General features: G+C 34.2%; 1 protein-coding gene across 2 annotated transcripts in view; it reads left to right on the forward strand.

Annotated features, from left to right (window-relative positions):
• The first annotated feature begins 5,252 nt into the window (after positions 1 to 5,252).
• Positions 5,253 to 12,631, forward strand: part of LOC148598339 (uncharacterized) — a 30,220-nt gene continuing 22,841 nt past the window's right edge. Inside the window, exon 1 of one of the 2 annotated variants that reach the window (XM_088561181.1) lies at positions 5,253 to 5,322. Coding sequence is in view for 1 of the 2 variants with exons in the window: in XM_088561179.1 (XP_088417305.1) it covers positions 11,949 to 11,950 (2 nt within the window). In the remaining variant the exon portion in view is untranslated. Of the gene's footprint in view, positions 5,323 to 11,857; positions 11,951 to 12,631 lie in introns of those variants that run through there. The other variant, XM_088561179.1, reaches the window with a different exon arrangement.

Raw genomic sequence — 12,631 nt, forward strand, 5'->3', positions numbered from 1 at the left:
CTAAAGTCAGTGTTAAGGGAGACTACTCTGTACATCATAATAAAATACAATAGAAATTATTGGATTTTCAATGTGGATTATCTCCTATGACCAGACAGGTCATCATATAGGTTCACAAAACAACTTAATAACAAAAAAATTCTCATATCAGTAACAAACCAGTTACCCCATCCTCCAATTCGAAATCCCCACCCCAGTACACTATTCCCATTCCCCCACTACCATTCCCTATCCTCCATACGCCATAGAATGGGAAGAGTTCAAAGTTAAGGGATATAACTCTGTAAATGACACTAAAATACAATAGGGTATGTAAGTCGTTCTAGTTTCATTTTATATACCAGAATTTACGACATAGAACGTATTGAAAACCGAAGACCGATCTACATTTTATTGTTTGCTTCCGGTTACTCGAAACGTTGTATAGCAGTGTAAAATCTTCTATTTTATGTTTTTTCTTAATACCTTTATCATGCAGAAATATATATTTGTCATTTATTACCGGTATTTTGTACACAAAAAGATGTTTTGACCTCAAGGCTGAACTTAACGCTCTCTAAATGACAAATCTTCATGCTTTTAAATGGTAGACAAGGATCCATTCTCGTGAAATCACGTAGTAACATGACGAGACTTACATACCCTATAGAAATTATTAGATTTTCAATGATGATTATCTCCTATGAGCAGACAGATTGATAGAATGATAGTACATTCATCATATAGGTCCATAAAACAACTTCATGACAAAGCTCTATCATATCAGTAACAAACCTCCAATTCGAAACCCCTACCAAAATACACTATTCCCATTCCTCACTACCATTCCCTATCCTCCATACACCACAGAATGGGACGAATTCTCTGTAGAAGTTCACTAATAACAAGTAATCATAATTTACATTGTTTGTTTATCTTACAAAATAATATTAGATTATGAATATTTGCTCAAAATGTTGCAATTGTTTTATAACAGTAGTTTATTAGACATAAGAGCGAGATTCCTCATGCTTTGTAAGAAATTATTCCAAATCATCTTCCAAATATACAGAGGAAGATGTTTACAAAATGACGGAATTTTTTAACGACAACATATTTGTCCAGTGTGGTGGACGCATTTTTCAACAAATGGTCGGCATTTCAATGGGAACAAAGGGTGCTCCTCTACTTGCTGACCTATTCCTTTACTCACATGAGGCTGACTTTATAGCTGATCCGATCCGAAAGAAAGAATATCGTTTAGCGAGGTCCTTTAATCATAGTTTAGGCTATATAGCTGACGCATTTTCTTTAAACAATCCTAATTTCAGAGATTAGAAAATTCACATCAACCAAAAAAAAAAACTTGAGATAAAGGATACTACAGACACTGTGAAGCCAGCCTCATATCTTGACCTACACTTAGAAATCGATGTGAAAGGAGAACTATTGACCACATTTACGACAAACGTGATGACTTTTCATTCAGAATTGTCAACTTTCCTTTCATCTGTGCCAACATCCCTTCAGCACCTGCGTATGGAGTGTTCATATCACAACTCATACGTTATGCAAGAGCTTGCCGAAACTACGCAGACATTTTGTATCGAGCTAGAATTCTAATAAATAGGCTTCTTGAACAGGGTTATGTTGCTACAAGATTGAAGTCATTACTACAGAAGTTTTATGGTCAACATGAACTCGTGGATCATTACGGTGTATCCATCTGCGCCATGAAAACTGATTTATACAACGTGTCAAAGTTTCCTTTCCTCTTTTGTCACCCCGGACTAGACTTTTTATGAACAGCTTGTCGGATGTAATTCATGCTCTTAGAGTCTGAGTTGCTCATTCACGCTTTTGGTGCTTTGTGTGTATGATTTTGGTAACTTTATGTTCTTTGTTGTGTGTGTCTGTCTTCCCTGTCTTTGTCCCTGGATTGCATTCGTTTGATTACTGCTGTAGCCTTGGTTCTCATTTGATTATTTTTTAGTAACTTTTTAAGTTATTTTATTATAATATTATTATGTTTCTGTCATACGAAGCACATTAAATCAGAAAAGAAAATATCAGTCTCATTGGTTGAACTGCATTCTATTTCCCATGTCTGCTTTTTGTCTCGATAACATTCTTCTGATTTCTGCTAGAATCTTTGTTCCCTTGATTACACATTTGAATCAAAATCTAGTTTACTGATCAATATGCATAATTTGTGTTTATATTGGAAGGAAAGTATCACCATACAGGGCTTAATTTTAATAATTATTATAATAAATAAAAGTAAAAGAGACACAGTTACTTGTTTCTATTACAACTAACACTAACAAAAAATATACATTTTTATCTTACAAAAGCAATGCCAAAGAAAGCAAATACAAATAAAAAATCAATAAATGAAAAAAAAAAAATAATAAATAAATGTAAACAAATCAAGGATTTGCAATATAAATCGCCACGAAAATCCATGCGTGAGAGCATATGCTCTGGATTTCTTAAATGCCCTAAAAATCCCCGTGCAGGTCCGGGTGTTAAGCGCTAAGCTTGTCGTAAAAGGCCACTAAATAGTGCTCAGAACCCTAGCCAGGGGCTAGGGCCCTCTGCCCACAAAGCAACAAGGATATGTGCCCCAGGTGGTGGAATGGGGTACCCCTGGCGTGTTACATGCTGGGGTTGTCAGGCTATAATACGGAAAACCTGACCGCAAACCATAGTGGTGCACCGTGTTGGAAAAGATGCCACGTTCCTCGCACGTTCAAGAACCCTACTGTGGTATTTTCCCGGAGTAGAAACCACAGGTATCCGGCACGGGAGGCTAAATTGCCTGACCCTACCCATCTCTCCCTATTTCCAGTGGCAATCAAAATTGGTCGACCCCATTGTCCTTGTGTCCCATCCCTTTTTCATTTCATCATCATTTCTTGTTCATTTTATCATCAATTTCTTGTTCATCGTCTGAATATAGCTGAAATATTGCTGCTCGGACGTTAAATCCCAACAAACAAACAAACATAAATGCCTTAAGTCACATAGCAAAATGTTGAAATGCGATAAGCTTTAATATTAAAATAGGAAAATGCCAGGTTTAAAAAAGAAACTAAAAGTGTTATACATGTTCATACCAAATATTGAATAATATTGCTTTTATACGGTTAACATTAAGTTTTTAAATGGAAATAAAAATACATTGAAATCTTACATAAAACATATTATGATTATATATTAAACCTATGAAATCTCAAATCTCTTCACTGTATTTTGTCGTGAATTTTTGTTTACTTTGAATGTTGAGCAATAATTCTTGTATGTACCATATGTCACTTTAACATAATTTTTTTAAACCTGCTTTTCAGTATTTTTTGGTGATGCAGAATGGAAATTATTTGAACAGATTTCTCTGCTTTTATTTGAGGAAACAATTATATTTAGGTAGCACTCCAGCTAAGAATCGTGCAAAATGTGATTCATGGCTTGAAAGCCTACATATCTTTATTTTTTATATCTTGCTCAGAATGTTTTAGTTAACAGAAATAAATATATTCATATTTCATATAACCCTTGTTCTTAGGAGATATCAAATTATCTAGAATGTACTGTAGAATTCAATGTTAAGGGTGGTAACTCTTTAAATGACACTAAAATACAATAGAAACGATTGGACTGTCAATGTGGATTAGCTCCTATGATCAGACAGATTGAAATGAATGATAATGCATTTCATTATATAGATCTCTCTACCAAGGACGATGATTGTGATTTACCGTCTATGTACCGGATTCCTAAACTTCACAAGAATCCAAACAAACAACGTTTCATAGCTGGATCTGCAAAATGTACCACCAAACCTCTTTCAAAACTTTTAACTTCTATACTCAACTGTCAAAGAGGGTCTACAGTCCTACCACAACAATTGTTACTCCCGTAGTGGTATTAATTCAATGTGGATCCTGAAAAATTCAAAAGATCTTTTGGAGACAATCAGTTCAAGACTATTATCTGAACATAATAGCATTAAAACCTATGATTTTTCAACACTGTATACTTCTATTCCCCATACGCAATTAAAATCCCGACTTAAAAACATTATACATCGTTGTTTTTCCGAAAAAGATGGTACACCTAGATACAAATATAAAGTTCTTGGTAGAGATTCCTCATACTTTGTAAGAAATAATTCCGAATCATCTTCCAAATATAGAGAGGAAAATGTTTACAAAATGCTGGAACATATTTGTCCAGTGTGGTGGACGTGTTTTTCAACAAACGGTCAGCATTCCAATGGGAACAAATTGTGCTCCTTTACCAGCTGACCTATTCCTTCACTCTTATGAGGCTGACTTTATAGCTGATCTGATCAGAAAGAAAGACTATTGTTTGGCTAGATCCTTCAACCTCAGTTTCCGCTATATAGATGTTGTGTTATCTTTAAAAAATCCTAATTTCGGGGATTTGATACATCGCATCTACCCAAAAGAACTTGAGATAAAAGATATTACAGACACTGTGAAGTCAGCCTCATACCTTGACCTACACTTAGAAATCGATGGTAAAGGAAAACTATGGACCAAACTTTACGACAAACGTGATGACTTTTCATTAAGAATTGTCAACTTTCCTTTCATCTGTGGTAACATTCCTTCCGCTCCTGCGTATGGAGTGTTCATATCACAACTCATACGTTATGCCAGAGCTTGCCGAAGCTACGCAGATTTTTTGTATCGCGCTAGAACTCTAACAAATAGGCTTCTGGAACAGGGTTATTTTGCTACAAGATTGAAGTCATCACTACAGACGTTTTATGGTTGTCATCATGAACTCGTGGATCATTATGGTGTATCCATCAGCACCATGAAAACTGATTTATTCAACGGGTCATAGTTTTCCTTTCCTCGTTTGTCTACCCTGGACTTGACTTTTATGACCAACTCGGCGGGTGTTTCAAGAAAAGCAGAGGATGCTTACTCTACCAGTGCACCTGGTCCATGCTCCCAGTTTTTAGTGGAGTCCGAGTTGCTCATTTACTTTTGTTACTTTGTATGTATGATTTTAGTTACTTTGTTCCTTGTTGTGTATGTCTGTTTTCCATGTCTGGTCTTTGTCCCTGGATTACATTCTTTTGATTACCGCTATAACCTTAGTTCCCTTGATTACTCATCCACAAAACAACTTAATAACAAAAACAAAACAAAGCCTTTTTGGAGGTGCATCGCATACGAAAGAATTTGCATGATTGTTACAATGACTGCTTCTTAATATGAATATGTTGGCTTTGATAACTAAGTCAGACTTGTTATTTTTCTTATTTTAACACGAGGATTCTCGAGGTTTCTAATACAAGTACAAATGGTAAGATATTATAATCTTTTTCTTTGCACATAGGAGACACTTGTATAGAATGTTTGCAGGCAAACACGATTCCAATGCCGATAAATGCAGTAAATTTACGTAACTATTTTTTGGGTCAATATAGCAATATATGAAATATTTGTAAAATCAACCGATATATTTGCAGCATCAATCCTGTCAAACAAGATAAATGTTAACAAACATATCGATGATATATATCACGTACTCCATCATCATACTGAACGGTCATAGTTCAGTCTGGGTAATCTATTCTGTCAGCTCATAAAACTATCGAAAACTCAAAATCGTAGATTAGTTTTCACTAAAAGACATCTGTCTCCTTTTACAAGAAGCCGGAATTACATGGAATTTTTGGCGGATTAAAGCATGTTGAAGTAATGGTATTTTCATGGGCATCCTCTTTGAAGAAATTCTTTATCTCCTATAATTGTATGTTCATTTAAAACAGTTGTACAATTGTACATAAAATATGGAATTCGTGTAGATGATTTGAGAATCACTGGAAATTTAAATAGATATATATTTTTGGAAACATGACAAAATTGTAAGATGGAATAAAACACATGAACAAATAAGAGAGATTTAGGGTATAACTCCATCCTTTATAGTTTTATATGATTTGGCCGAGAATTTGGACAGATGATTTGAAAAATAAAATAATTTTGAAAATAACCCAATAAGTTGAAAACGCTACTAAAATATATGCTTGAATAATAAATACACAAAATGTAAGTGAACAAAAGCTAGATCTAAAAGGTTAAAAGAAGGAAAATAAATGAAAAAAAAAAAAATACGAATAAAATGTCATGAAACGCAGAATGCAACGCCCAAATACCTTTGTCATAGTGGCGGATCCAGAAAAAAACCGGGTATTCCCAAACGAACATCAATTGGCTTGATAGTGCATTTTCCCAACCAAATCATTTGAAATGTGTGTTTTTGCTTTCTTTTACTTTTTTTGTTCTTTTCCATTTTTCCAGAAATGTTTTGTCAGCTTGTCGTGTGCATTGACCACGTTTACATGTCGTTATCAGTAGTTTTGATGGCAATTATGAAAACGAACATGTTTGCAAAAGCAATTTTAAGAAGATAGATACATGAGGCCAACACGTCTTCCTGACAAAGAACACTAAAATTTTCTCTCGGGGTCCCATACTTAGGAACTTAAGAACGGAGGATCCAAATAAAGTTTTTATAATCTACAATTAAAAATTCTCAGTAGAAGTTGGTATTCCTGACTATCTCTGAGTTGCACTTTGCAAGGAAAAGTACCAACACCTAATTAACAAGAAATGACAGTGGTTATGAATATTAGTCTTTATATTTTTCAAATAGTGACGCTTTGAACAGATGTCATCATGAGCATTCTCGACTATCACAACCTCCTAATTCGAAAATTGGGACGTTTTCTAGGCTAAAAATACTATCACAGCATCCTCCAATAAAGCCCATGGATCCTTGGTGACCTAGAGGTTGTGAGCTGGTACCCTGCTTAGAAAAATAAATTGTTCAACTGTGTGTATTAAACATGAAAAACACTGACTTCGTGATCCTCGCCAGTGATCCTGTTAACGAATTTTTTTGCCCCCCACCTTTTATCTCAAACTGGATCCGCCACTGCTATTACAGAGTTTAATAATTTTGTTTTCTAAGTGAAAGCAGCTTATCCATAATTTAACACCAATTATAACTGAATAACTTTAAAGTATTGGAAAGGAGTAATATTTTGTTAACAATGATTTATGTATGTGCGACGGTTAATAACACAATTACCGAACTGATAAAATCTAGGGGGAAGTCCGTATAACAAATGGCTAGTTGGAAACCACCACATATTTAAATATATATTCATTATTGACATATTGAAGTATTTTGACGTGGTTAAGTAAGGAAGTAACGTTTCACCATATGAATTTTTTAAGAGAAGGTTAAAAAAAAAATAGATGACAAACGAAACTATTTTGCTTTTATTATATTATTTTCTTTAATGTGCGGTAATATACCAGCATCTACTGCATATGATAATTCTGAGTAACTGAGCTTACCGTTAATGTCTAGAGGTTGGGGATCTGATCAATTACTTTAATATGATACGTCTTGACAATTAAATTCTTGGTAAATATGCTAACACACTTATCCCTTTTCGGTCAATTTGACACTTAAGGGTATATCAATTCAATCAATTATTACCTTAAAGGCTTATAGACCCTTTGTGTTAGCTTTGGGATTGTCGATGAGCATGTGTAGGACGTATTCAAGATACACTTCCGCGAGGAAAATTCTTTTGTTCAACCCAATCAGCAAGCTGTACCTCGCGGAAATGTGTATTTAGCATGTTCATCAACACAAAAAGATATATCAGTTGTACACTAAGAAAAGCCACCTTGAACAATTAAAGTTGACCAAGAGGGTGTTTCGTTGCGCCGTGGGACAATCCTATGGATCCGCCACATTTGAACTGCTATTTTCAGTAGGTTTTTCTGTACAGATTGACTGTGTAGAGCATTGTTATGATTTGTTATTGTTTTGAACATACAAGTCAACTCTAAATAATTTTTTTACGACATATGTTCTTTATTATGTACAACAGTACTTGTTTCAAATGTTAAAACCAAATATATATATATACTAAACGATGTGGAAAACATTTTTACATAACGTGTTATAAATTTTTTCTGACAATGTAAAGAAAATGTTTCCATCATGGTTTTGATAACATAATTTATTTTACAAACATTAAAATTAATTTTGATAACATCAGAATACTATATGTTTCATTTATCGATAACATCTTTATTATTTTAAATGTCATGAAAACTTAATTCTTTGTAACCATATATTCAAACAGCATATAAACATTTTTACAAGGTTATCATGACAAATATGAAAACGTTAATACAACATTTTATAAATAGTTTGTGCTTCCTTGGTTTTGGCAAGGTGTGTTCCGTGGGACCATTCCATCGATCCGCCTAAGTGTCGGGCAAAAAGTCAATACACATGTAAAATATGTACATGTGCGAAATATAAAATATAAAATACATTGTAAATGAAATGACTTGGTCAAATATATGGGGTAAGAATATTTAATTTATTAATTTACTTATGATTGTTTAAATGTTAAAGTTGGTATATTTTACGAAGCACATGAAAAATTGTTTGAAGCTAAATATTTTATCATCTGTGTTTGTTTTTGCTGCCTTCTCACTGGTATGGTTTAAACAGGTTTCACTATGCACACTTATACCACATAATGTAGAATGGGTGATTTCTTCACCTTCTGGGGCTATGAGTGGCAAGAAATAAATGTTTTTTATCAATTTTTAATAAATTGCTATTGTCTTTGTCTCACTGCAAATTGAAACATTTTCAACCACATCACCTAGCAGATTTTAAATGCTACTGTACTGCTTATGATGACAATGAATTTGATATTATACGGAGGGGTGGGTAGTGTGTCCGTCGAGCGCAGGCCTCAGCGACACAAAATTGTAAAAAATACTACAGCACTGGCGCAGACATTAACGGAAGCAAAGAACATTAATAGGATCTTATTTGAACACACTAAATCAAGATATTTTATTCATCATACCTTGTAAAACCATTGATTTTAACAGACCGTGTTAATTGACTCATTATTAATATTTAGACACATCTGAACGAACTAATGGTTTTACGACAACAATGGAAACATGCGCATCACCTGACGCAGTTTGCCGGAATTTTAAAACCAACGAGCCACGTTAAGTCTGAGAATATTCTTTACCTCCATGGTAACTCCAATCAAAGTCTTTGAAATTGGTGACATAACAGACAGTTATGAATTGTCTCTAAAAATATTAAAGAGGTGTAATCAGTAAGAGGACGAAGTTGAATATATTGATATTTTGTAATGATAATGCCTTTTACAGTTTTGCATCAACTAGGATTTATTTATCTTCATAATTAACAAACCTTAAGACACGAGCTATGTTGAAGATACGAAACTAAAAAAGATCCTCGCTTTATAAACACTTGGTATTACATGTTAACTGCCTGTCAGCCTATAATCTGGCTTCAAATGTCAAGGTTAAACTTGAATTGACTACCATTTTGGTGACATCGTTCTCCATGTTGGAGCATGGATCAGGTGCACCTGTAGGGTTAGCGTCTTCTGCTTTTCTAGAGACAACCGCCGAGTTGCTCATAAAAAGTCAATCCGGGGTAGACGAAAGAGGGAAGGAAAACTATGACACATTGAACAAATCAGTTTTCATGGTGTAGATGGATACACCCTAAAGATCCATGAGTTCATGATGACGACCATAAAACTTTTATAGTGATGACTTCAATCTTGTAGCAACATAACCATAAGATATGAGGCTGACTTAACAGTGTCTGTAGTATCCTTTATTTCAAGTTCGTTGTGGTAGATGCGATGTATCAAATCCCCAAAATTAGGATTGTTTAAAGATAATACATCATTTTTATAGCGGAAACTGAGATTAAAGGACCTAGCTAAATGATATGTTTGCTTCGGATCAGATCAGCTATAAAGTCAGCCTCATAAGAGTGAAGAGGGACCTCAATCAAGTCTATTTGTAAACGTTCATTTCTTGTTCTCTTCGTCAATCAAGGTAGACAAAGTCAAGTGCCGTTGCTTTATGAAAGCAGCTGCTCTAGTATTCGTTTTGTAAGCAAGCATTACCTTGAATGGTCACAGATCACGTTGAAAGCGTAGTTCTGATTTCCTCATGCGGGGTCCGTGAATGTTGACTGGTCCTTGAATCCTTATTACTTACTTGGCCTGAAGGCCATGGGAGCGATTGCCAATACATTGCGTCCTTCGTCGTCTGTCCTCATTAGCTTTTTTTCAAACATCTTCTCCTCTGAAACTGCTTGACCAACTGGAATGAAATTTGACATTAAGAGTATCTTGCGCAAACTGATCGTTTATTTGAAAAAAAAAAACAATCAAACATGGCCGCTATCACTAATATAGAACAAAGGGGTCAAAGTACATTTTTTTCTAAATAACGCAAAAACAAAAAAAAATTCTGGCGATGGTAATATTATTGTTCATCATCAGAAGACCGACCTATGCTGTAATTTCAATATATTTCATCGCCTGATGTAGGAGTTATGGCTGTTGAAACATATATTTTTTTGTTTTTTTACATTTAAACTTTGAAAATCTAACCTGAAACCTTGTGACCAAATTTAATGAAATTTGGCATAATTATTTCGTAGGGTATCCTGCACAAACTGATTGTTTAATTTTTTTTATCTATTGAAAAACATGGCTGTCTAACATAGAACAGACGGGCCAAAAACACAATTTTGCAAATAACTCAGACAGGGTTAGTTATTTTTCACTATCAGAAGACCGACCTATGCCAAAATTTTCAAAATGATTCGTCCATCCATGTAGGAATTTTGGCCCTTGAAACATTTGCTTGTTATTCTCGTTTTCACCTTTTTTTAACTTTGAAAGTCTTCTTTTCAGAAAAAAAGAGCAACACAGTTAAGTACCAGTTGGCCCAATTATTCCTTGTGGTATCCAGTCCAAAATTTTTCATGACCGTCATTTCTATAAATAGAACATAGGGGTCGAAATGCTTTTTTTCACTAATTGTTCCTGAATTATTAAAGAATAATGAAAGCTTAACATAAGATAAACATATTTTGAGTCGACTTGCAGTATTGAAAATTTTTTAGACTGCCGTTTTCAAAATAGCTCCTAATTTGCGGCCATTTTAACCAGTTGATTGAATTCAAAAGATTTTTTATAGGAAACATGATATTCTTAGTTGAATCGTGATGATAAAACTTTGTTCTGGACGGCCATTTTTCCTCTATTTTTTATACTTGCTTTGATATAAACAATATTTTGTTTATATAGTATTGTCGCCCTGATACGAATGGCGATAATGAAAATGTTGAATAGCCATAATTGAACTTCATTTTATGTTCTTTCTCAGTAAATATATAACGGGGAAATGCCTTCGTCTTTCGGTGGGATAACATGGCATGGAGTTCTAAAACACATTGAAGGCAATTCCAACATTTTACAGTGCCTTAGGTACTCAGTCATCGATATAAGATCTTTTTCAGAATGATACCTTTACATACTGAGTTAATAGGACATGGTTTGCAATTCAGGCTCTTCGAGAGTCTTTTGTTTTTAATTCCATAGCCCTCGAAGGGGGCAGAGTATATAGCTTGGTACCGAATCCATTATTTGGTTTGATCTTCAACTTTGTGAATTTAATGATTTATTTTGATAATTATATCAATATCTCATTCGTTCGAGGTCCTATATTGCTTAGAATACCAATATGCTTTTTTATGTAAATATTGTTATTTTTTGCGTAAAACATCTATTTCTGTTACGTCCGCGTATATTGGACGAAAAAAAGAAGGATGTTGAACATTTAATTTGATAGAAACATCAATATTAACCAAAAAAAAAAAAGAAAATTCTGAATCATCAGCATGATTAAAATTGGCGGAAATTTCTCTTTTGACGTATGTCACAATATATTATGAGTTAAAGGAAACAAGCAACGTGGGCAATCAGAATTGTTAAGCTCGGACATATTGGTCAGAAAATACGCTACTTATATATGTAAGTACAAATCTATTTCTATTCAAAGTCTTGATATCCATTTAACGATATCTTGACGACCATGAAACAGAACTCGTGGATCGTTATGGTGTATCCATCTGCACCATGAAAACTGATTTGTCCAACGGGTCATAGTTTTCCTTTCCTCGTTTTTCTACCCCAGACTTGACTTTTTATGAGCAACTCGGCGGGTGTTTCTAGAAAATTAGAGGACGCTTACCCTACCGGTGCACTTGGTCTATGCTCCCAGTTTTTAGTAGAGTCCGAGTTGCTCATTTGCTTTTTTTTACTTTGGATGTAAGATTTTAGCTACTTCATGTTTTTTGTTGTGTATGTCTGTTTTCCATGTCTGGTCTTTGTCCCTGGATTACATTCTTTTGATTACCGCTATAAACTTGGTTCCCCTGATTACTCTTTTACGCAATGTATACTGATCTGTATTTTGGGAAAACCATACATTAATCACCCACTTAAATCAACCTAATCAAAAACAAAGGCTCTTTCAAAATGTCAATTTAATACAGTGTTTGATTTATATAAAAAGTTCAAATGACAAAGGAGGACTGGTTATATGATTGGGGTTGACCTACACGAATCATCTCATGACTTGTAAATAAATAAAAACATTACACGCTCTTATCTTATTTATCTAGCTTTGAGATGAGCAACCATATGAAATGA

This window comes from Perna viridis, chromosome 14 (assembly GCF_037379345.1).
Source record: "Perna viridis isolate PV_CMFRI_1.1 ecotype Kerala chromosome 14, ASM3737934v1, whole genome shotgun sequence".
Taxonomy (NCBI): Eukaryota; Metazoa; Mollusca; class Bivalvia; order Mytilida; family Mytilidae; genus Perna; species Perna viridis.